The 26,552-nt window shown below is 35.4% G+C and overlaps 1 protein-coding gene across 6 annotated transcripts in view; it reads right to left on the bottom strand.

Annotated features, from left to right (window-relative positions):
• The window catches only part of LOC125328874 (neurabin-1-like), a 42,541-nt gene that overhangs the window by 7,389 nt on the left and 8,600 nt on the right, over positions 1-26,552 (bottom strand). For 3 of the 6 annotated variants that reach the window (XM_048310058.1, XM_048310059.1, XM_048310057.1), the window contains exons 3-17: positions 20,609-20,741; positions 20,093-20,213; positions 19,480-19,584; positions 19,178-19,298; positions 18,607-18,753; positions 16,811-16,864; positions 14,783-15,012; positions 13,038-13,134; positions 12,770-12,959; positions 11,841-11,992; positions 10,715-11,048; positions 8,284-8,368; positions 7,134-7,205; positions 6,448-6,643; positions 1,168-1,284 (exon numbers count right to left, since the gene is read on the bottom strand). In XM_048310058.1, the coding sequence (XP_048166015.1) occupies positions 1,168-1,284; positions 6,448-6,643; positions 7,134-7,205; positions 8,284-8,368; positions 10,715-11,048; positions 11,841-11,992; positions 12,770-12,959; positions 13,038-13,134; positions 14,783-15,012; positions 16,811-16,864; positions 18,607-18,753; positions 19,178-19,298; positions 19,480-19,584; positions 20,093-20,213; positions 20,609-20,741 (2,154 nt within the window). Of the gene's footprint in view, positions 1-1,167; positions 1,285-6,447; positions 6,644-7,133; positions 7,206-8,283; positions 8,369-10,406; positions 10,526-10,714; positions 11,049-11,840; positions 11,993-12,769; positions 12,960-13,037; positions 13,135-14,782; positions 15,013-16,810; positions 16,865-18,606; positions 18,754-19,177; positions 19,299-19,479; positions 19,585-20,092; positions 20,214-20,608; positions 20,742-26,552 lie in introns of those variants that run through there. The other 3 variants (XM_048310061.1, XM_048310060.1, XM_048310062.1) reach the window with 3 other exon arrangements.

Here is a 26,552-nt window from a genome sequence, read left to right as displayed (position 1 = left end):
TGAACTAGACAGAACCCTGGAATTAGACTGATCTATAACAAAAAGAGGCTTAAATCATCACTTTACACATGGACAATTAGTAATAGGCAGCTTTCATTTGAGTTTTAGAATCCAAAGTTTACTGAAAGTTTGTAATACTGATCAAAGAGTAATATTTAAGTAGACGTCTTTAATTAAATATTACTATTTATACTGCTTGAAAGTTTTAGAAACACATATTCCATTCTTGAACCATTCAAAAAACTGCAGGGAGTACTTGCAAAGATAGATTATTAACTAGACTTCCTCTGGTTTTCATTAGATCTAAGACTGTTATCTCCAATAAAAATCTGCAAAAACTTAATTTATACTACAATCTGTAAACTAGTTATATGATATTTGACACCTCAGATTTTACCGTTAGTGAATTTACAACACTGTTTGTGACTACTCTGACTTTTACTTATTACTGGGATATTTTAGGATTTTCACCAAAGACTGACTTAAAACAGCTAATAAAAATCCTGTCACATTCACAAACCACCAGTCTGCCCTCTAATTCAAATTACATCATAAAACTATGTTCAGTTTTTAATGAGTTTTCCTAAACGAAAGGATTTAATTTATAAAGATGTCCATCGGTCAAACACCAAATGAGACAGTATTTCAGAATGCTACCGAAGTGGGGACTTTAGGTTTCAGCTGTAGCCAAAGGAATTAGTTCTCCAGGGGAATGAACACACTTTCAGGTATCTAATTTCTACCTATATATCAGAACCACCATATTCCGACTTTTTTTCCTTTCCTTTTTCTTTTTTTATTGAGACAAAATTTTGTCGTAAAACAAACCTGCACAGACATGAAGGCAAGGTCAAAAATGTTGCAGTTTTCATTCATCCAGGAAATTGCTTTAAATTAGTGGAACCATTATATTTGAAATTAGAAACTGCAATCTGATCAGAGAGTTCATTCTGATTTTTATGATATAACTAGGATCAGAACACACAGGCTGATGTGTCATTCACTAGTGCATGTCCTTAGTTTATTAACAGCTTCTTTACAGTGCTCTTCAACATTCAAATATGGAACAGCCATCTAGTTTCACATCACACACATCTGTTTCTATTAAACATGCTGTAGTGTGAACAACATCATCAACAACACACATATACACACTTTGAAACTCACCTCATTTGAAGAGAAGGTTAAAGTGTGTGAACGACCTGACAGATTTGGTTCTGTCACTAACCCTGAAAGTTCACAACTTGGCTTGCTATGGTATGTATCATCTATGACAATTCTACTCTGCAAACAAGTGGAAATAATGTTTTATTAACTCACTTCTTGGAAAAGCAGGTCATTAGGTGACATTCTAGTAATTTTGATTTTTAGTTTAAAAAAAATAGTATGACTCAGTTACCTTTAGAACACACATGAAATGTACTAACTGCATCAAGCATCTGACTTGTTTTTGTTAAACTTCTGAATTCAGAAACACAGTAACAAAATTAAAGCAATATCCCCAATAAGAGCAACTTGTGCAGAGAATCGGTCATAACCTGAAATGGTGTTAAAATACACAAGGAAATGCATCAGTTACTTTTTCAGCAGGCATACCACACTACGGGAGAAGCAATTTAAAAGGCATTTCTTGGACTTATTCATGATGAATTTGTATTGAACTGAAATCTCCACAAACACTATGAACGTGTTTCAGAAGGTGGTGTTCTGTTGGCAAGATAAAAATCAGTCCTAATTGTTTATGGTCATTAAGATTTCCATGGCACAGAAGCACCCCCACAGTTTCACAGCTGTGAAAACGAGAATTAGCTTTAGACTTCTCAGCTGCCCACTGTTAAACCACTGCAGTCAACAGTAAAACAAGTAGTTTAAGTAAGTTCATTCATGGAAAATACAAAGCTTGCCCAAGGACAAGCTCTCCCAAACCTTTAAATTTTGATTTAAGATACTGTATTGTATTGCAATTCATTTAACACCTTCAGTTAGGGAGGTAAAACACTGGCACAGGTTGCCCAGAGAGATGGTGGACACCCCATCCCTGGAAACATTCAGGGTCTCAGTTTGAACATAGCTCTGAGCAACGTGATCTAGTCGAAGATTAATTTTCTTAGAAAAGTAACAAAGTAAAATTCAGGTTAGAAACATGACTAATATACTATTCACATGACTATCATATTGAAAGAATGTAAAATCTTCACATTACTTCTGTTTACATTCAGTTATTACACCTAGTCTGTGTTTCAAGAAAGCTTTTGGATCTGTATGCCTGGCTTAGCATCTAAAAGCAGCAGGACCCAGGCTGAATCTTATCCAGCAGCCAGTACCTGTACAACCTCATGTAGGTTGTACCTGAGCAGCCTCGGACTCAAACTGAAGACTGAAAAAACCTGATGTGAAAACTTCACAGCAGGTTTGGTAAAAAACCCTCCTAAAGAATATAAATATATGTTTTTTCCAGAACATTTTCTAATTTGATTCCCTTCATTTCCAACTCAGATTGTGACCTTGAAAATATTTTTCTTTAGTGAGTGAAAAATAATTCTGCCAAAAACATGCCTCCTACTTTTGCCATTTTAAAATTTTTTTCTCAGCACTACTCTTTGCTGCCTACAAACAGTAAGCAATTATTTATCAGTATTTTCTCTAATGTTCTCTAAGTCTCTAATCAACTAATTACACTTTGTAAGGATGCCATACCACATCCCTATGTGCATAAACAACCTGAGATCCTAAATTAAACAGATCTTAAAGATATTTTTCTTCAGTAAGATACGCTTCTGTAAGAGAACTACATTTTTGCAGTTAGCTTCATTTAGCACTTCTGTATTTGTGTTCTGATTTCAATTTAACCTGAACTCTCAGTTTTCTGGATTCTGTTTGATTTTTTAAGTGCACTCCCTTATACTCTAAATTACTGATACACATTTTCAGCCTTAAAAACACTACACCAAAGCTCAAGAAAAAAGACATCACCACTACAACTCAACAAACAGAAAACCCCCAAACCACAACCTGAGTTTTCCTGCTGCCTCTGTGTAGTACCTTTCTTGACTGAAAAATGGTGTTCTATTTACCATGTAGATTTTATTAATTACATTAAATTTTAGGATCTTCTTCAGTCTTTTAGATGTAAAAATTATTACCAGAAACAACAGAATACTTTGTGTATCAACCTATTCTCAAATTAACTTCAACCCAAACTGAAAATCTATATAGGAGCTTTTCTTTTAGCTGCCCTCAGTTCACTCTTTCTACCTTTACAGAGAAAATCAAGAACAATTCAGACAAACAAAACAAAAGAGAAAGACAATAAAATTCAAGCAAAAATCTTAGAAAAAACATAGCCAAAAGTTAAGCATCTGAGCACCAGTTGTAATGTTTTCTCCTCCCCCTTGCTCCTATTCAGTTTATGGGAGTAACTTCCTTTTAAGCATTTAGAGCCAGTTGCAAAGAAGATTTTTGACTCTTGACTAGCATAGAATTTGGATAGAAGAGGTTTTAGAGGTAAGCTTCCTATCATTTAAGGTAACAGAATATAGTTTATACCACACTGCTCTTCCTTGCATTGAAAATGAAACACTGCATACCAGATTACAGAAGCTAAATAGTATTCTGGAAAAACAATCAGTATAAACAGTATGTATGTGTGTGTATTGTATCAGGAAATGGGACAGATTTATGTCAAGTGACTAATTTAAGAACTGTCTGCAAGCACACAGGATTTTAGTTCCTGTGTTTCTCGTTTTCACAAGGATCCAAAAGTTTGACTCACTACTTCGTCAAACTTTAAACTTAAAGCTAACTTCAGAATCATTTTAAGAAAACAAAAACCTTCTAAATGCAGTAACTTTAAGAGGCGAATTTTGCAACAGAAACCAGGTAATAAAGAACAGAATTATATTCCTTACATCGTCAATGCTAAAACACAACTATAGAAATTATACACAATGCAAAAGACTCAGTTCCACAGAGATTTTTTTACATGACAAAGTTCTTATTTTAGGGTTTCTGCTTTCACCTCCTGTTTAAGAACTGCTGTCACATGATCATATGGGATACTACAGACATAAAATGAATGAATGCTATTGCTATACTTATTATATATTGCTTTATTTATAAATTTTGAGTTAATATCAACAAAAAGGAGTATTCTTTCCTTGAATTCTGGGAAGATGACTTTGTCCCTTGCTTTTAAATTGTTTTAGTAACAAGACTCACTGCTGTGGTCAAGCACATTTCTTCGTCAGTTTTAATGTCATTTCATAGCAAAACAAGCCAAAGCCTTGTTACTGTGCAAATGTAATTATCAACTCTAAGTTCAGATGAACAACAATTAGCCATTCATTTGAAGGAGCAGCCACTGTCACATTACTGTCTTTACAAAAGACCCCAAACACTGCTAAGTGAAAACAGCCTGACTTTGGAGAGGAAAACTATGATTTTATGATTAATGAATGTATGAGAATCTATTCTTCAATGGGATCAGCTTTCTACCATTTTACAAAGCAGGAATAGAGCTGGAGACTTGCATAATCTTCCAGCTGCTGGTTTGCAACTGGCACTAAGGAAAAGAGCAGCAAGCAGCAATTACATACTGGACCATGAGAAGGAAACAAAAAAACCCCAAACCAGTAGGCAAGAAACCAGCTGGAAGGCTGAAGTGGTAATCAACTTGGGTAAGTATAGACCAGTAAGAAGAAAAGACTATTACTTCAGGACAATGTGCAAAGGAAGAGAGCATTCAATCTGGTAAGAGCTGTAACTTTTTGATTGCCAAAAAGTAGGTGTATATGGTAGGTATATGAAAACATTAACAGCTGCCTAGGAACATTATGGGTCCTTATAACAGAAATGCAGCAGCGGGACTTTTACTATGCTCACAAAAATTATTCAAATCAGATAGAAGGGAGCAAAGAAGAGGGGACCAATGGGTTCTTCTGAATCAATGACTTTGAAAGACAAACGCACTGAATGCTTATCTACACAGAAAACACCTTGATAGCTTTACTACAGCCTATTAAGAGACCAACTACAGCCTCTTAAGAGGCCAACCTATGAAGAGACCAACCATGCACTACTATTTAATAAAAAAATTGTATTGAAGTATATGCATACACCTTTCAAATCCTTGGGTTATTTACAGAAACATCTTTTGACCACTGCATGCTTCAACAGAAGCAACCAATGCAGGAGCTGTAAATACACTAGACTGATGCACACTGGGCAGTATTTTGTAAAGCTCTGTTCTAGTTCAGAGATTAAAAAGTTCCTACTCTTATTAAGTTCCTGTGTTAAAATAAGGATTGTACGGTTCTAAAACTAACTTTCTGTGATTTTTAAAAACTACATATGCAGACAATTTACTATCACAGGGACCGTAGATTTACACTAGGGAAACAAAGTATTTAAAAAAAAGGTATTACAATAGCATTTCAGTGCAATCACCATCTGAAAACATGGAAAGCAGACTTGTTGTCTGCAATCTCTGCAAAAGATCAGTGAGTTAATGGACTACAACCTGGCCAGTTTCTCTTCCAGATATACAAATCATTTCTCTCTAACAACACAGAAGAAAAGCAAAACAGGGCATCCCAAAGTGAAGAAACAGTGTGAAACTCAAGAATAAACCCAGCTATGACCTTACTCAAGTAACTCTAATTTTCAATTTGACAAAATCCAAAGAAAATGAGAATGAAATTGTAAAAACGTAGTAAAATTGCTAGGAACAGTCTTACATTGAAAAAGCTTTTACCAAATACTCAGAGAGCACACACATTAAACGTTTTAGTTTCTAAAGCTGTTTCTTTCAAATAGTTTAAACCGTAAAGATTGTAACTATGGTTATAGACTGAACTGTGTAGCCTCAGTCTCAAGATCTGGTTAAAAGGCTTTAAATTATTAGATCAGTAGTTACTCAGAAGCCTGGAAGGAAGTGTTCTATAGATGTGTTTCTTGGCTTTTAATACTGTATTTGTAAATGAGAACTAGGATGTTACCTGCCTCCACCTGTCTGGTACTCCAACCCTACATTCCAGTATGGTAAGAACTGGCTGGCCAACTGTTTGGACAGTTGACCTCTATTTATGTACACTTCCTCCACAAACTAGTCTGGGAAACAGATCTGACTTTTAAAACTATGCTTTCCTGAAACTAGAATTAGTTTTAGCATTATCAACCAGAAAAAAAACATGCTCTGCGATTTTTCCTTAGATGCTACTTCACCTGAGTAGCCTCTACTGATGCTTCAACTGAAGAGGAGTGAACAGGAACACACACATGCAATTCCTGCATGTAAACCTGTAATATCTCAAACTTCTGCAGCAAAGTTTGTAAGAGGTGATGTGGTCAAGGACTAAATCACTAGGCTTCCACATACTAACCACTGGTGTTTTTACTTTATCAAGATGCAACACTTAAATACTCAAAGCACAAATTAGTCATCTTTACCTTGGTTCTGTTCTTCTCTTGACCATGCTCACAACCATCCTGCCCACTCTGAGTAACATGCAGACTGCTGCTAGAAACCTGAGGCTCCTTGTGGCTGTCTCCAAACCAAGAGAAAGGCATGCAAGTAGGAACAGGGGAATCTGAATCTGATGCAGATAGATTGTTGCCAGAGTCATCCAAAAGTTCTCGGGAACCTCTGAGATAAACAGATTAAATCCTGTTTAAACAACAGTAGCAAAAAACCTCACCCCACCCCTCAAATACACAACCATCCCTTTAAAAACAAGAACAAACTCAAAACACGCCACTTATTTTTACTAGTTTCACAGCACAACTGACACTTGAAATGAAAACTGATACTTACCTTTGAATATCCATGCAAAATAATGAGTTATTTAACAACACAAATTTAAGAACTTTTGCAGTATTTCACACAATTTAATAACTTCAAGTAATTGCTAACTTAATTTACTCAACATTCATCTTCCTAAGCAAAAGACAGTTTTAATGTCACCTCCTCTACACTCTCGTGAGATGGAATCTCATCTCTGCATCATTAAATCTTCACAGAATTTTGCCACAAGAATGTACTTTAAGAACAAACATTAATGACAGTTTTAAAGAAATTCTTGGGTTACAAATTTTAGGAATGCAGCATGTATTTATTACACTAACAAAAGAACTACCTGCTATCCAGAGAACCTCTTAGATTTTCTTTTTCTTGCTTCTTACCCTTGCCCCCAGATTTTCGCAATCCCCTGAAGTGAAAAAACAGAAATTTCATAAAGCATTACATTTACCCAGTGCAATATTTTTGTAAAGCAGCGAGTTGGTTTTTATATTGACTTCAACAGTTACAAAAAGCCACACATATTATTATACAAAGCATGATTTTGGAGATTATGCATACAATTTAAAAAGTTCTGGCATTCATATTCCATTTAAAAACCGTGACAGTACCCTTTCAAAGGCCACAGATAACCAAAATAAATACAGAAAATGCCTAAAGAAGCCTAGCATATAGTGGATACAACCAAGAGGAAGACCACAGTGTTATTGCTACATTAATGCTCCTTACACAACGCACAGCAACTTGAGCAAAGTCACTAACTGCATTATCAGTGTGCAAAACAAGTTGATTTTTATGTTACACATTATGATGCATTTCTTGCAGTACCAGTCTAAGTCTTTAATGTCAGCTGGCTTCAACAAGCTTTACCCCTGTCTCCAAAGGAGCAAGATTTACTGCAAATGTAGCAACTCTTCTCTTAAATCCCCAGAGTTCAGGTACCACACTGTATTTCCAGGTAATATGAAGCTCGCACTTCTGTTTTACCCCTGTTGACTATCTCACCTTCTAAATGAAATTCAGAGATGCATTCATCACTGCTGCCAGCCTCCAAGCAACAGCTCAGTAGGTAGCACCTATAGCCAAACCCTATGTAATGCCACCTCTATTGTAGAAGGAATTAAGGCATGACAGGTGCCTATTTTATACTATAACCCTAGCAGGACAAAACATTGGAGTCTAGACATCAACAAGATTTTGACATAAAGTTATGCATGGATTTGCAATTTAAGCAAAGTGGTGTATTCATACAAAACCACCAGAAGAACCCTAAGAAATTCTTTGAGGGGGGAAAAAAGCATAGATAAATAAAATCAAAACGTGGTAGAAACACGAACACAACATTACAAATTCAAGATGATAAATACTCTGTCCATTGACGGTCCATTACTGGATTTCCTCAACATTGTTTTATTTAGAGAACATAATATTCTCTAAGAAACCACAGAACACCACTTATTTCCAAAGGAACACAAGTAAAATCTTACCCAAAATCTGGAAATCTCCTTTTGGACTTCCCTGATGGCATTCCTTCATTTGTTTCTACTGTCTTGTCTTCATTTTTCCTTTCTTCTGTTTTTCATAGAGGGGTGAAAAATAAAAATGTTGTTCTAAAAAGACCTGCAATTTTTAACTACTAATGATGATGCTTGTAAGTCAGATACTAAGACCAGGGTGGCAGTGTTAGAATTCACATTCCCACACACACATAATAACTGAAAATATTACAGCCATATCAGCCTAAGTTATTCTCTATGGCACCTTCCCATCACTCTGGCTGTACCAGGCCATTGAAAAATGGCAACACAACAGTTGCTGACAACTATTCAAAAATATTGCTTTTGATAAGCAGTAATTCTATACTGTCCAGGGAAAGATAAAGTTTACCACAGTATTTTGGTCTAATTAATTACAAACAAAAGTTAGTTTATGATAGGTTTAGAAAAAAGTACCTCTTTCTTTCGCAAAATGTCAACTTCAAAATACACAACTACATAACCAGTATAAGATGCATGGAATAAGTTAATTTTTTAAGCAACAGTTGAGCAAATATAGCATTTAATATTTATTACTCTTGAAGTTTTATAGATGCTCCTTTAGTAGTATTTTTGGTTCAGTAGCTAGTCCAGGCTAGCTGCTGCAAACGTGGGCTACATATGCAAGCTGCCAGCTCCAGAAGGTGCGCCTAACCTACACGATGGTCAGTACCTCGAGAGCAGACAGCTCCTGAGAAGCTGGGTTTATTGGAAATGGCATACAAACTGTGACTATTCTAAAGAAACAACTGGGACTCTGAATCTCCTCCAAGACTCTTATTTTCAAAACTGGAATACAACCTCTCAGGACCCAATTTTTTGCCAAAGGAAGCACGTTCAATACGAACTTTTCAATTATTATGCAAAATTAAGTGACAAGCACCACACAACCTCTTCTCAGTGGACTGTGACACACTACTCCAAGTCCTAAATGTACTTACTTTTAAATTCTGAGGCTACTAGATTTTTTAAAAATAACTGAAATACATTTTGTATTGCAAATCAGGTGCTTCCTAACTAAGCTACCTGTGAAGAGATACAGTTTGCTTTTTGGGAGACAAAGTAGATTTTAAGCTCTACCTTTGAAACAACTACTGACATGATATGTACAGACTCCTTCAAGGACCATAAAAACCCAAAATCCTGTTTAGTACACAAAACTGAGGTCAACTCCCCATCACTCCACCAGCAAATAACCATCATATATGTCAGGAAGGATTATCTCAAGGCTCACATACCCGAGAGTCAGGACAGTCAAGAGTTTTCCCTTTTTTTTTTTGCATATCTAATCACTATTTTCTGATCAACATTAGAACTTTAGCTAGTTAACCACTCTTTCTAAATATATAACATCCAATAAATTATAACTACAGATAACTTGGTTATCTTTCCTGTCAACTTGAATACAAAACCAGAAGAATTACTTTTAATACTGACATTTGTTTCCATCTCCATTTCTAGAGTAGAATTTTAAGAAGAGGTACTTTCTTAAACACAGCACAGTAGGTTAAAATACAGACTGATACATGAATGGGTGAGAAGGTAATAGAAAGGATTAATTCAATAAAATAAAAGGTAGACATTTAAATAGAGTTAGAAAGCAACAATCTAGCAGAAACAGCATTTAGTGTCATTTTGCTCACAAAGAGCAAGCTTTCAATACTAATCCTCATCTTTGGTGTACTGCATTAATTAGCAATTCCAGGGGCCAATTTAGAAAAAAAAAAAGTTGGCACTGCTTCTCCAATCACAAAAAAACTGTAGAAAAGAAAGCAAAATCATGTATGTATTTGGTACATATCTTAATAAGTGGGGTTTAAGACTATTTTTGTTTGAGACTTTATAGAAAAATACAAAATAAGGAGAGTATAAAACAAATCCTGTTTCAGGGTATTAAAAGAATGGTTTTGTATAAGCTGTATAGCAAAGACAGCAAGTCATCTGCCTTTATACATTTGTACTAGCTGATTATAGAAAATATCAAACATTTGAAAGATTCTATTAGATCCCTTTTTCAATTATTCATAAGAAAAATGCCAACTATTCCTACCAAATAATGATTAATAGGGACTAGGCTGATGATAATACCTTTAACCTTCTTCTAGTGACAAATATCTTAAGAGGGCATGATGAAGAAGGCAGTAATTTCCACAATACTCAGAATCTGTATCTTGTTTAAACACTTGGATAATGTCTGGAACCACAAAGCCAACAATGAATTTTTCTGGAAACCATGAAATCCGTCAAGCTTACACTTCAATACATTGCCACTTACAAGGTTAGTGTTTCGCAAAAATGCATCAGGACCTTTACTGATTACATCTAAAATTTGTAAAACTTCAATCTCAAAGAATTAAAATAATAGTAAATCCTTGAGTCTTACCCTTGGCTTCTTTCCCTTTCCCTTTTGCTTCTCTTTGCTTAACATTCTTGAGATACCCTGGAGGAGAATTTGGAGTCATCTCTTCAGGAGGAGGTGAACAAGTGGTGGGTGTGCTATTTTCGTTGTTTGGTTTGTGTACTGGAGAAGAGTGCGTGGAAGCAGAAGGACTTGACTCTAGAGGACTTTCTGTGCTTTCTCTTTTCTCAGACTTTTCACTCTTTTGATCTGGGTCATCCAGGCGTGGGAGAGGTAATTTGTCACTTGTTTCTAAGGTCTTAGTCAGGTACATGGCGGAAGATTCTCTGTTGAGAACACTATCTTCTGAATCCTCATCCTTCAACAAATTTGAAAGTGATTTTATGATAAACATGATATATACTCATTTATTGTCTGTTCTTTTACTAGGGCAGAAATATGTGCTAAGCAAATTCCATCAGTACAAGAAATTTTTTGAACTGACACACTTGTGGATACAATCTAAATCACATGAAGTTGATTTTAAAGGCTGTTATCTACCTCTATCTTTCCGCATATCCCAAATAATATTTCTCTAGCCAAATCAGAAATGTTCTGGTACACTTTGGCCATTCCAATTCAATGCAGCCACTTTTCAGTCTACCTGAATTAGTTCAGTGTTCTCATTCTATGACAGGCTCTCTCATATATTGACTATCTATACCTCAATTCTTAAACTGTTTTCCAGAAACATGAGAACATTTCACTGGTATACTTCTTGTGAACTTAAATGATGACTTAGGGAATAATGAAGCACTTCAGAACTGTTTAGTTTTTGAAGAAATTTGGTAACTAACTTGTTCCAGATGAAGAAATAACAAGACAAATTAGTATATTTCATAATATCACTGTATCACAAATCTTTCAGGAAGCAGAAGTAGCACAGAAGAAGCTTGCATAGTTCTTTGCTAACTTCAAGTTAACTGTGCCACAAAAACCATGCCAGAGTTCACATACATGATATGAACCCAAAAAGGTTTTTTCACTTGATGCAGCATAAAAATACAGTGCTTTGGCAGAGGCTGAATGAAGCATGAACACTTACAATTGCAAATACAGATAAAACTCAACACACATTCAGGAGCGCGTCACTATCTACCAGTGTCAGTACCTGTAGATTTGCAGTCTGTTGTCCACCCCCAAGAGATTCTTTCAGCTTTGATCGAGAAGGTGGCTGGCGTTTTACTTTCAAAGCAAGCTGAGCTTTTGCTTTGTGGGCACTGGTGTCTAATCTGGGAGTATCCCCAACAAAAGCATCAAAATCTGCAACAAATACACACCTGTTAAAAAAGTAAACACAAACCCCAGCAAAAACTGGTAGGCAAGTTCACCAACCCACTGTCCAGAAAAATATTCAGAATTTAAGTCAGACTTATTCTACCTGCTAACCACTACTATACGAAAATACTTTTTATATTATACTACACTATTTTACACATTGCACTAGCAATTTCTATTTAATTTGAAATATACTTTTACCCAACTTCTTTATTTAAAAAATAATAAAATCCAACAGAATATAATTGTCTTAAGGCTTGAAACTTGAATTCTGTTCTGAAATAGATGAAAATTTGTACCCTGAATGTGCTTTCCTAGCTTCATTCTTTAGGATGGAAACTCTTTACAAAGTAAGAATTTACTACATATTTTAAAAATGTAATTCTCATTTGAACCTCCATCTGATATTTCACAATATTCTAGACATAAAATTACAAGACAAAAAAGTCATAGCAAGTTTGCTGTAAATTATAGCTTGAAATCAATGGGATTTTAGCTGACATATCTCAGTGTTTTAGTCCCACTATTAGTTTCACTAACAGAGAATCTGAAGAACAGTTAAAATAGTTGTCTCTCCATCTATCTCTTCTTTCCCACAACATTTAAGAAATACATTACAACAGTACTGAAAATTGACTCAGGTAGAACATTTACTCAGTCAGTATGAAACAGACAACACTTCTCTTAAGAACAAAAGAACCTCTACACGTATAACTCCTCCTAATTTTCCTTAAGTGCAAATAAAAAAATACTACAACTTACCAGAAACTAGCATATCTAAAGAATTTATTCTTTCTTTTATTGATTTGGTTTCTTTTTCATTGTCTTCTTTTATCTTTGACTGTTCATTAGATTGGCCTGGACTTTGACAGCCATCTTCCAATAAACTGCCACCTTCAAACACGTAAGGCATTTTCTCATATGCTTTTAATTTATTTTCAAGCTCTGAAATCTGCAAGAATTAAAATTCAGGTCAGATACAACTCTCCAAGAATGCAGAAGTTTATTTCAAAATATAATACTGCTTTACTTTTTCCTGATAGATTTTCAGTTGTTCTGCATATTTCTGGTCTCTCTCTTCAAGTAGCTTTGAATGATCTTCTTCTTTCTTCATAAATTCTATTTCTCTGGTGAAAGAAATAAATACACGTCTATGAAACAGTAATATACAGAAATGTAGAAAAATGTTAAATAGAAATATGCACAATTGCATTTATTAAAAAGCATTCCATTAGTGAATAGTGACAAAAATCAGCCTGTAAGGTACAACTGATTCATTAATCTTATAATGTCATAAAATGATGTATGTATTTGTATGCTTCTACCGTCTTCAAAAGAAAATATAGATGACTGTAATTTACTCTGGGCAGAAAAAGGATGTGTGGCAATGCTTTTTCTGCAAAATTACAACCATCTCTCATTTTAAAAGTGGCAGGTTGCACACACATTTAAGCCTGAAATACATGCATGGTTCCAATCATTACATCTTACTTTCTTCCACAAAGATACATGCACACACAGTGTATTTTCCTTCCAAAAGCTATGGCAAAATTCTTTGTAGGAAAATAAATTGCATTTCAAGTTTCTACTTGGTTCATCCTACAGCAATTGCAATGGCTGAGTTTTACAAAAAAGAAACAATGACTACAAGAAGGAAACAAAAGCTGCTTTTGCCTGCACCATATGGAATAACATACAAAACCAGAAAATAAGCATAAAACATCTACAACAGATGCAAAAGCTTCAGGGACAATCAAATGAGTAATGGGAATTTGCTAAACAGTGAGGGAATGGAAACTAGCACGTTAGCAGTCATCTTCACGTACTTTTGAACTTCCATGCGGATAAGCTTGGGAGGAGAGGGGAAAGGAGACCTTTAAAAAGCTCACCAAACAGCACAAAAATGTACTGTGAAAAGTAACATTTCTGGACATGGACTAAAGAGCAAAAGATCATTAATAAATTGCCTTTAAAAGTAAGTAGCAAGCAGAGAAACTGGTAACAAGAGTATTATATGCTTACAGCAACTATCAAAAGCAACGGTTGTGCTCTGTATTATTGGGACACAACTACAAATATTTTGCAATTACCTCTTGTTTAGCTAAGAGGAAAGAACATAGAACAGTTAGACACTACCACATAACAACAGCACTGGAGTCCTACATAGGTGTATCTAATTAACAATATTACTTCTACTACAAACCCTTTAACAGATTGAAGATACTGTTTTCATGCTGCCATTTTAGCAGCTAGATACATATCCCCAAACTTTCAATTTTTCTCAGAATTCCTTTTACTCCTCCTCCAAGATATAACTCCTAACTCAGACTAAATCGCATGTATCTCACTGTTATTAAATATCCTTTGATGCCTACTCTATCTGGAACACTGAAGTCAGTCAAAGCTGAGGGTTTTTCACAAAGAGCAAAAAGCATCTCATGTCAAATTTCAAGTAGTCCTTCCAAAAAGTATAGATGCATTACAGCTTTTAAACTAAGTTGTTTTTAAGAAGTTGTTATTGAAATATTAAATGATTTTTCCTTAGCTATGAATCAAAAGCAGCAGGAAGACTTCTGGCAAACCTTTCCAGGAGCTGGTGATGTAAGGTAAGGACGAATTCAGCATTTATAGCCCACTGCTTCCCTAAACTCTAATAAATGAAAAGAAAGTGTGTTAAGCAAATCCTATTCTACCCTACGTGTTGTTGACAGCTTTCCCCAAGACGTACAAAACATAAAAGCAATAAATAGAGAGCTGATATTTTGGGATACTTACTTTTGTTGGTAATCTTTAAGCAATTTCTTGGCCTTGTTGTATTTCTTTTCAAGGGCATCACATTGTTCTTGAGTCTCTTTAAGACGCTCGTTTACTGTTTTGCATAAATTTTGTGCCTCTAACCAGTAGGTCTCTAACTTTTTAATTTTCTCTTTGCTTTCATCCAAGTTTTGCTGTAGTTGGGCTCGATTAAATTTCCACTCATTTTTTTCTGCTTCGACAATTTTTAACTGAAAAAAATTAATACTTAAGGAATTAATCTAAACTAAAAGATGAAATAAAAATTAGTTCTTGATACATATTTAAGTAGAGAATAGCTGATAATAATTACATACTTATCAGTAGTATTAAAACAGGACACTTTAAAAGTAATCATATCAACTCTTCCAACCCTTGCTAATCAAGCAAGTTTAGAACTAAAACCCTGAAACCCAAGAGTCTTTTACTGCTTCCTCATTGGTATTGAGTCTTTCTAGAGAGATAAAATGATCAAGATCTTTATTACCACCTCATATTGTTTAAGATCTCAGCATATCCTAACATCCCTGGAGAGGCCTATTATGAATACCTTCAAAGGCAAATGGAGATAAAGAGTCTTAACCTGTATAAGATAACTTCCTTGTCCTACGACTTTGCTACCAATAGCTTTTTGAATGAAGATAACATGACCAGTTGATCTTCCCTGGTAACTTTACATGACATTGGTCTTCCTAATAAATGACAGCATGTGCAGGGTTTCCTTCTCTTGAGCTAATGTACAAAACCACCAAATATTCCCTCAGTAAAGGAAAGGGATGCCACCTCTTCAGCTTGACAGCAGCTACATTATACACAGCAATGTTAACATGGAAAGCTCTCGAGGCCTTGGAGGAGTGAACAGGCAAGCTTAGTTTGTCCAGGCCTTCTTCTCTGGGGACACCATTTACACTGAGGAAATCACTGCTTTTGAAGCCAGTTAAGAACACCTGCCAATGGAACAAGGATGTTGAAAGGACCAAGAATTTCTTGAATTAAAAATGGGGTTGTAAGGTGTACTAATACCAACATTTTTAATAGCTTTTTTGAAATTCAGGTGGGCCAAATGTCAAGAATACTACAAAGAGGAGGAGCACTATCAGAAAACAAAAAGGGAACTGTCTCAAGTAGCTTCATCTGCTTTGCCTTTCTACTCTCGGAGTTCTCAACAACTGCAGAGTGCATGAAATACCCCAACGGATACTGCCACTGAAAATTATTGCAAACTGAAGCACTATGCCCTCCTCACCTGCTACCTGTTCCCAGCAACGTATTGCAGCCTGTCCTAGGATATGCATTTCTGAGCAAGGTAACACAGAAAAGCAACAGCATAAAAGCTGCTCGCTCACAGTATTTTCAGAAAAAGGCCATGTACAAATCTGCATCAGTGGAAAAAGCAGCAAAAAAGAACAAGAATCCCTTTCTCAGAATAAGCAGAGGCATTGAACCAATCTTCATCAAAAAAAAAAAAAAGCTGGAAAAAACTCTTTGCCCAGACCAGATCAGGAATTTGTGGAGGGAAAGAGGGGAAACAGGGTAACAGAAAAAACTTTCTGGTAACAGAAAGACAGCCACAGTCCATTGTCTGGCCAAATCTATTCTCAAATAAGACAAGTTCTATCCACTGATAATGTTCTCGTATTTGTTTACAAGCTGTTTAATACAGTCCTCCACTATGTTCAGTTGCTCTAAGCAGTAATACTGAAGCATTCCTTTTAAAGTGGAGACTTGGGGGATGGGATTTTTTTTGTTGTTTTATGTGACTTTTGGGGGTTTTTTGTTTGGTTGGTTTTTTTTTCCTTCTCTTTTTAATTTGAGCATAGCTCTTCTGCTTACAAATGTCTGTCTAGCATAACATAGAGTAGATCGTGCCTGAGGCATAAACGGATTGCTGCTTTCTGCATTCAGCCTACTCCTGGTAAAATGAGCGGCCATACAAACAAAAAAAAATTTCCCCAAAACAAACCACCCAACAAAAACCCCTACCAATAACAATATTTGTTGAAAACTTACTTTCTCCTTCAGTTGATTCACTTCAGCTATTGTTACTGCATGTTTTAACTGTAGCTGGAACAGATGAAAAAAATTGTATGAGCACACACAGAATTACATTTGAAAATCCTAGTTTTAAGTATTTGCCCATGATTCCCTTTTTCCTCAAACCACTGTTAGAGTGGCATAAAGTCAATGTAATTATTCATCAGTTACAGGAGAAGTAATCAGGCATTTTAATTAAAAAAAAAATTTCAAAATTACTCAAACCTCAAAAAAGTTTCACAGTACATAACCACCTGTAGTTAAAAATCTCCCATTATTGTCTATACATAAAGAAAATGGAGAAGATTACATCAACATTTCAATGTGCCAGGGGAATGAAAAGGCAGCAATGCACTTATGAAGAAAACTGGTACACAGAATAAAATAAAAACCTTAACAGTACTAAATATTTTTACAATCAGCACTTGAAAATAAATGTGCTGGCTTTGTTTTAAGATTAAGCCATGTATTTTTACACCACAAATCTTCGTAGGATTATTAGAAATCAAAAAGACTACACTTAAGCCAAATGTAAAGATTTTTTTAGCAAGTATTAATTGTTCCTTTTATCTCACTTTCCATCTGTAATCTGGGGGGATTTTTTTTTTTGGTCAAGGCACAGTGCACCAAACACAAATTAAAACTGGTGAATTCATGACTGTTCATTTAGATTATGTTAGTAACAGCACAGTAATGATTCCACACGAGAATATAACTGTATCCCCAGTAAATATACCACTTAAGAAGCTTTAGCCTGCTGCTATGCTTCCAAACCTAGAAAAACTGTAAATGTTCTCTAGAGATCAGCAGCCTGCAATTTCTACTTCCTCAATGACATCGTCAATGTTATCAAGAGAACAAACTTAGGAGATCTGCAAAATACCAATCCTTCACAAAATAAGTTGATGTAGCAACAAATAGCATCTGACAAAACAGTTTCTTTGCAGAATATTTTTCTCCTCCCAGAGTGAAAATTACAGGCACTTAAATCTACCAGAGAAGCCTGGACCCCTAAATGATAAAGACTGTATGTACCATTTAAGTCCCTGACTAAATCCCACAGTCCTGAATAAAACAAATATGCTCCTTTATACAAACCCTGGGAAAAGAGAACCTGACTATTTCCAATTATGTTGTGATTCATAGTCTGGAATGCCCTATTGGGTTTACAAATCTATTCCTTCCAAACAACACACCACAAAAATACCCTCCAAGCCAAAAATATGCCTATCTACAGAATCAAGTGCTTTTATGTACACAGATTTCTCAGAAGACTGCAGGGACGAAACCAAGAAATTAGGTATGTATTTCTTGTCTTCCTGGAGAACATCTCACAACACCACTCAAGACCATTCAAAACAGGTGTATTTGCATGTCCCATCCCCTACCCCCCACCATGCTCTCTGCAGCTAAAGCCATTCTACTGGGCAGCAAACACACAAAGGCCAGTGGGCCACAGAAGAACTAAGAGAAGCATCCTATCTTTCTAATGCAGTACTCAGACATAACAAGGACAGAGTTGGGGCTGGGTTCTATGGCCTGTTTCCAAGGCCTTTTAAAATTTAATTTAAATCAAAAGACCATTTAATATAAATATGCATAGGGAAACTGGATATAAAAAATTATAGAAGACCTACATTTCAATGGACATTTACCACAGATATTTATTGGTGATGCTGGGAAAAAACAAACCCAAAATGAGAGGGAACATGAAGTAGGTTCAGATGTTCCCCAGCGCATCACAAAGAATATTTAAGAAACTGCTAAAACACCTCTTTAAATTTAAGAAGAGACTGTGCTGAATCCATATCCAGTAGTAAACCAATATCTTCATTTTCAGGAAGATCAAAAACTTCTACAGATTTTCCATGTAAATGTGACTCATATGTATCCTCCTCCTCCTCATCATAGTCATCATCCTGCCAAATGAGAAAACCATGACATTCTGTAACACACACACATACTTTTGCATTATGGTAGTAGCAATAACCAAAGCCTGCAATCAAGGAATCCAAACAGCCGCAAAACTTTTCTCAACTAGTTACTACTCCTTTTTAATTTCATATACCTATGGTAAGTGTTAAAGATGACCTGCAAACACCTTCATCAAAGTTCCATAAAAGAGAGCTAAGAAAGACTTGCACAAAACTATCACATACAGCTGACAGTTAAAAAGTATATTTTGGATTAGTGATAAAGTGATCATCATGTGCCTTGATGACAATAATGTATGAGGTATGTATTTTCCTGTTTTTAACAAGTTTCCTGTGTTACACTCCTTTTGCTTCAGTTTGATTAAACCCCCCCATTTATTCCATTAGCACAGCATGTACGATGTTTTACCTGCTCTGTATCATCATGAACATAGTGCTGCTCGTACAGACATCTCTCTTGCTCTAAGGTCTCACTAATGAGACGGGCTACTTCACTCTCAGCCCCCGGCTTCTCTCTCCCAATCAGAAACCTACAGGAAAAAAACCAAATTATCTTGCAGCAAAAAATCTTAACACATGCTTAAGAAACAAAAAATTGCTACACTGCTGCCTTCCACAACATCTTTGTAGAATTTTCATACTATGGTATTGTCATCTCCATGAATGAAAAATGACAAAAAGAAACTCTTATTTCACAGAAAACATACGTACCTCACTGTGCCTTTGGTGTTCTTTAGTACAGTGGCTGCAAAGAACTGAGTAACTCCCACTAGACTTATGCCATCAACCTCAACAATCTGATCATTTACTTGAATGCTGCAAAATAAAAAAATACTTAGCTATCAGTTAAACAATAGTATTTTGGCTTGAAGTATTTTTGACATGACAAACATCACTTAAAACTCACTAGTATTTATAATGATGAATTCTGAGTCCATTGAAATTCATTGCTTAAAAACAGTCTCCTCTGCTACTATGCAAATCACCAATTAAAATTTACACAGCATTTGACTTGATATTTTTTATACAATTTACACAGTGATTGGTGTTCTGGGGTGTCAACATGATTTTGTGGTACTTCTACGCATGGGCTCATTTTGAATGTTTCTCCTATGTGCTGTCAGCAGATCTACACTTACTTAGCAAAAATGTCCTATAATAAACAACTCATTTTTAAAAATTTAACATAAAGCAGGAATGTAATATTCACTCAGCTGCATTCAGATTTTGTATTTTCATTCACAGTATTCAGCATATCTAATGAAAGCAACTGGGCTCAGTTGGAAATTTGTAAAAAGCATAATGAATTCAACAAAAAACTCACCGTCCATCCCTCTGAGCAGCTCCACCATCTGTTATTGTTTTTACAAAAATACCTAGTTTTTCCAGTCCCTGATCAGCACCAACTCCCATTCCAATGATACTGATGCCCAGACCCCTGTCACCTAAGGGATTCAAAAATCTAACATTAGCTGCACGACACGATGTAACAATTAACAGTACTGAGTTCCTTCAAAGCGTTCCCAGTCCTTCAACACAAAAGATAATGGAAATCCACTTAAAAAAAGAGAAAAAAAATAGAACGTATTTCATATATAGATACTGCTTAAAGCTTTTTTGTCCTGTAGCCTTCCTAACTTCAATTCAGTATGACAATCTGCACTTAGTAGAGGCCCATCCAGTTAACACTCACTAAATTCACCAGAACTAGTCACAAGTCAAAGCGTAGACCCATACATTCAAAAACTGAAGACTTAAATTCAGGGAATATACAGTTTAAAATGTTTTTATCTTTTGTTCCCATAGTATCTCTTGCAAATGTACAAGGTTTGATTTGCACCTTTTTCAATTTCCACAGGAAACACTTCCATTTTTTCCACCCTTTTCTCAAGCTCATACTCAGCTGAGGCTGCCACAGGGTCAACTTCTTCATTACGTCTATCATAGTCTTCATTTGAGTAAGTACTGAAAACCTAAGAAATGGAACAGAAAACTTTTTAAATTTCTTCTCACCTCCTTTCAAACATCATATAATTTAAAGACAATCAGTAAGGAAATTAAAGTGGTATTTTCAGAGATCTCATTTTCTAAACAACCATCAATTTAATAAATATTGCTGTTGTCAGACAGTTTCCAGCTTGCACAGAAGTAACATTTTAAAAGTTTCAAAACAATTATTTTAACAGATTTTATCTTGCAAATGCACCAAATAGTTAAAAGAAATCAGTCAGCTCCTCTTTGATATCGTGTGACTTTTTTTTTATGACTACATTCCACCAAATCCTTCCTCTCTTCTCCCCTCCCCCATACCATCTGCCAATTGCAGTATTTCAAACAGATGTAGTTTTCTCATTTTGCAAGGGAATCACGCAGTTTCCCAGGAAAAGGAAATGCCTTGCTACATACATTACTATTTTTAGTAATCACTCCAGCTGAGTTTCTGAATTGTTAAAAATAAAAGCTAAACAAACAACACAAATTAAGACAGAAATCTATAAAGGAAGAATAAGCTACATGTAACAGGGCTAATCTTACATATCAGCATGTTCATTAATTGTATTTACATTAATAAGTTAGAAAAAAAGGAAAAATAATATAGCACCCTCATTTATCTCAAGAAATAAGGTTTATCTGCTAAATGTTTTGCAGGCACTGAATGTTTTATTCAACATCACTGTAAGACAAAAAACACAAATTGCAGCTGCAGCAGCCATCCCCCTAATCAAGAACATGCAGCGCTGACACGAAGTTCATTTACACTGGCTTACTAAATTTTTGCAACTGTTGTATTTTCTGCTAAGCCTACCTAGACAGGTAACTGTAATTATGTAAATACAACAGTACTAACTGTAATCAACATTTTCCCTGTGAATTTACATTCACTAGTATATAGCTTTAGCCCGGCAGAGCAGTAGCCTCAGACACAGAAAAATGGTCATTGAAACATTATCAAAAAGCAACCAATATAATTCAGTATTTCCCACGAGGAGCCTACTGCTTCACCTTCAGACTACAACTGGAGATCAGTGTCACAAACTCTTCCCAAACCCTGCAAAACATCTACTCCAGAAATGAGGCATGGCCATATAGTCAGTCCAGCAAGAAAGCAAGACTAGATCCACTTGGCTAAAAGGGAAGAAATCCACTCTCAGAAGTTTTATGTCTTTCACAATAAAAGAGCCTTCCTTAAAAGCTGTTCTTCTGAAGCCTTGCATAAAGGCTTTGCATAAAGGTTAATAAACAAACTCCTTGTGACTGTCATACAGACACCAGTAGGCAACAACTGGACACAGAAAGACAAGGGTCACACTTACAGTATGTCTTCCATGAACTTTATAGAAAAAATCTGCAAAACAGACAAAGAAAACCATCTAAATGGTCTTACTCTATCACTATCAGAAAAAAAGTGGCCAAGTTCTTTAAACCAATCACCCTCCTCAGCCCCAAATCACTAAACAGGATATGCAGCAGAAGCATTTCATGAAGCATTATTCTCTCTTTGGAACAAGACCAGTCTAGTTTGTTTACTTTTCATCCCAATAGAAAAAGCAGTATCTCCAAAAACACAGTCAAATTATAATAAGATCAATTTTAAACTAATAATAAAAAGGAAGTTCATGAGTAGACAAATAATAACTTGTTAGTGAGAATATTTAATTTCTTGAGGACAAATCAAATACCAGGGCATGAAAAAAATGTATAAATTAGTATACCTATAATCTAGTATTAACAGTACAACTAAATTTTAAAAAGATCTCTTAACTATCAAATGGTTGAATGAGCAAAATGTGGAGAATGGCAGTAGTTCATTTTGGAGACAGCAACAACTGTATTTTCTTAGTTCTTTACAACTCAGTGGTCTAACAGAGCAGAAGATGATGCAAGCAGTTACTATCTACTGAAGAATCACATTACCACAGGGATGACTAGTTCCTTGCACAACAATTTATAAAGTGCTGGAATCTGGGGAAGCAAAATTGCACCATAACAACAGTATTATGTATTCTGCAATTCTTGGGCCACCAGCATTAAAATATCCCTGGAAATTCTAAAAATTATTTCTTATTTTTCCAGCTTAAAAGTAATAGAATTGTACTTGGGAGTCTCATGGAATTTGCTCATTTTTATACAAAATTGATCATAGGAATTGCTCATCTGCCAGAAGCAGATAATAGAATTTAAAACTAGTGGTCCCTTAGATGTCAGCGATGTTTATAATTGTTATTAATAAAATAATAGCATAAACATATCTATACAAATGAAGACTACTAATATTTATGCATACTAGCTTTCTATGAAAAGCCTATCTGAAATCAATTCTGAGGAATCCACTAAGAGAAAGAATTTATATACTTCTGCCTTAAAGTGACAGATGACAAGTGTATGAGAACATCTGGATAACATTCTAAAAACCATAACCTCACAACTAAAAGCATATAGCCCCATTTCAAAATAGTAACAACACACCCCTCTCTAAACTTCAGAAAAATAATTCTGAGGAAAAGCATCAATTTACAAAGAACAGAGGAAACGCAAAACTTATAACCAGAAGCCAAACACTGCAATAACAGAAAGAAAAGCAAAAGCAAACTATAAAAACTATGACTGAAGAGTCAAGGGTAGAAGACAGAAATTTTTATTGTGTACATGTGGAATCATAACATTGTGTTCATCTTTTATGAGAGAGAAAAAGTAAAAATGTTGATATTAATATAGAAAATACAGAACTGGTCAGCAAGCTGTTCTTGCCAAGCAGCAAAAGTAACATTTAAACACAGTTAAAACGTGGATAATAAATAATACAAGTTCACAGTTTAGAAGACTGATGAGAAAGCTAAACATGTCCATCCCTGCACCGTGCCTGGCAGGGTTTAGTCACTAAATCTAATGCATTACAGACAAAAGAAATTCTAATCTTACTATTCAGAAGCCACTGCTAGCTAGAGATTGTAAAATTATTAATGTGCAACTGGTATTTTTAAAAGATATATTTTAGCAAACACTAATTATTGTCTCAGCATAGGGGAAACCAGATGAATTTTACAGTGGAAACCATGTGAATTTCACAAACCTTTTACTGTAGCTTGTTATATATCCAGGAGGTTACCCTAACATTACTAACTTTTGGATCCTGTCGAGCTAATAAATGGCAAAATGCTATCTGAAAAAAATTTTTTTTTTTCACTCAGGACCTTCTTCCTTCAGAATGGATACAATTAATTTGAATCCAAAACAGTTCTGACAGAGGGCTGAATTTTTAAGAATTATTTGAATTGTTAAGGCACATAAGAGTAAATTTTCAAATATGCTTAGTGCTTGAACAGCATATATATTTATCTGGAGAGAAAATTAGCTGCATTCTTCACACCAGAAAAATTAATCACTTTTTGAATGCAAAAATTGGTTTTGCATCTTCTATGAAGATGCTAATCTAGCCATCCTCAAGACCAGCACACAAAAAACACCAACACAACCTACTGTGTAAAAGATCCTACTGTTCAGTTCCTGTAACTGTTACAGAACTAAAAATTTCCTATAGCATGTTAGTGCTAACACAGAAAATAGAATTATCACAGAAAAACAACAATGACCTTCACATACTTCAAACTCTTCACAGAACAGAAGAAGGTCTACTTAAGTATGATGTTAGTTTTAGAAGAATATTAATTACTTAGAGGACGAACACTAATTTACCATGTGCTTGCATGAAAGTGCTAGAGAGTAATAGAATACAGTCCAAGGACCTCCACTCCCAACATTCATTTCTAAGTATATAGATTTGTTTGTGCCTAATGAAAAGCAGAACATTACAAAAGTAATTAAACAGTCAGATTAGGAAATCAGCAACTACCCAGAAGGGCTTCCAGCTAATTAGAATGGAAGCAACATCAACATCACTTTAAAGTTCTCATGTAATCCTGCAGTATTTGCTGGAAAGCCTCACAACACCTGCACAGGCAGTTAAAGCAACACTGAACATCTGAGAGAGGCCCTGAAGTGTTACTGATGCCCTGCCTGGAGCACACCCAGCCAGGACCACACCCCTTGGTTCACCTGCTTCTGAAACAAGCTCTCGCTTTGAACGTGCCAGTTTACTGACACTCCATAAAGCCAAACATTCAAAACACAAGTTAAAGCTCAGGGAAAATTATCCAATAGCAAACAGTTTCAGCTTTCCAAATTGAGGCCTTTGTGATGCCTGGCAAAATGTGAAGTGCCTATGAATAATCATTTGAAATAGTAGCACGGAGGTAGGACTGAACTATAATGTACACCTTACAGTTTACTCTTACAATCTCCCTCTTCTGTTCAAGCAGACATCTCGTTACCGCTACCTTATTCTTCCCTCTACTTCCAAAAGCCACATGGTTAGTATTTTATTAGCACTACTTTGTATATTTTAAGTAAAAATTGCATATATCCAATTTAACTCAATTCATGCTATATAATGATAGAAGCAGCAAAGAGAAATACCTTGCTTTATTTTATTTATTAAATACTCACACCTTTACTCTTCTTCAAAAAGTTTTCAGAATGGTTGGCAACTGTTAAAGGTTGGTATTATAAACCATTATACTGTTACCCAGCAGGTGGACAGGCAGGCTGTGCACACTTATGTCCTTGTTCTTGCAGCCCTGTATGACTTAATCAAAAACCCCAACCAAGTCAGTTTACAGAAAGGCAAAAGTGCAATCTTGCTTCAGATACACAATACAGACAATTTCATATAGACAATGTAATCCTAAATAAACCAGTTTTTTTACCAGTCCCATAAGTCTCTACTTAATTCTCAATACAACCAGTAAAATTCATTCTTTAGTTCTGTTTTTCACTTCAGGAGCTAAATCACTGTAGCCTGCTAAAGAATAACACAGACAATATGGTATCTACTTCAGTCAGGTTATGCTACCTACTCGAGAAGGAGAAACATTCACTTTCAGGTATTTAATTTTTAAATCCCAGTGGAAAAAATATTAAAGACAAAGAAAATAATCCGTTCAGATTCAGAGCACTGATTTTATTTCATTTCAGATATTCAGAGAAGAAGTTCAGAGATAATCCATGATCTCCATCTGCAGAAGAAGAGCTCTGTCATGACCTGGTTGTACTCCTCCAGCAACTCAAGGTGAGGTGGCATTGCTCTCTGACTGACAAAAAGACTGAAAGGCTCCAAAATAAGTAACATATGACCAGAAGAAGCAAAAACTACTCATAATACTACATAAAAGGGAGCAAAAAAAAAATCTTAGCTCCTGAAAGACTTTGTATATAAAGAGAGTGATTCAGTTATGAACCTCTGTAAACTTCACAGGTGTCTTGGTACCAACAGTTTACGCCTGGTGATCCACACAGATACACATGTATTTATTTAGTATTCACCAAAACAAAAATCCTGACCTGACCAAATCTAAACAGAAAGTAAATCGGTATGGGGAATTTTAAAAGAACAGCAGTGAACACAAAAATAGTCCACCTGTTTTCTAAAGACCTTAAGAAGAAACAACAAAATAACCCTTCCATACCAGATCAACTCAATTAACTAATCTGCATTAATACTGTCATTAGCAATCATCAATACCCCAGATCTAAAAAAAAGGTCAATTCACTACACCAAGTCACAACAGAGAGTGATGAAAGAAAATGTCTGAAAAATAAATCTAAAGCATTTGCCATTGCATAATACTTTTCTACTCAATAAAAATATAAGAGCCCCATAAAAAACTCTGCATGATCCTCATGATCACAAGATTACAAAACGTACTCAGAAAATACAGGCAAGCATC

The sequence above is a fragment of the Corvus hawaiiensis genome, chromosome 7 (genome assembly GCF_020740725.1).
Source record: "Corvus hawaiiensis isolate bCorHaw1 chromosome 7, bCorHaw1.pri.cur, whole genome shotgun sequence".
Lineage (NCBI taxonomy): Eukaryota > Metazoa > Chordata > Aves > Passeriformes > Corvidae > Corvus > Corvus hawaiiensis.
This window is presented reverse-complemented; position numbering and strand designations above follow the sequence as displayed.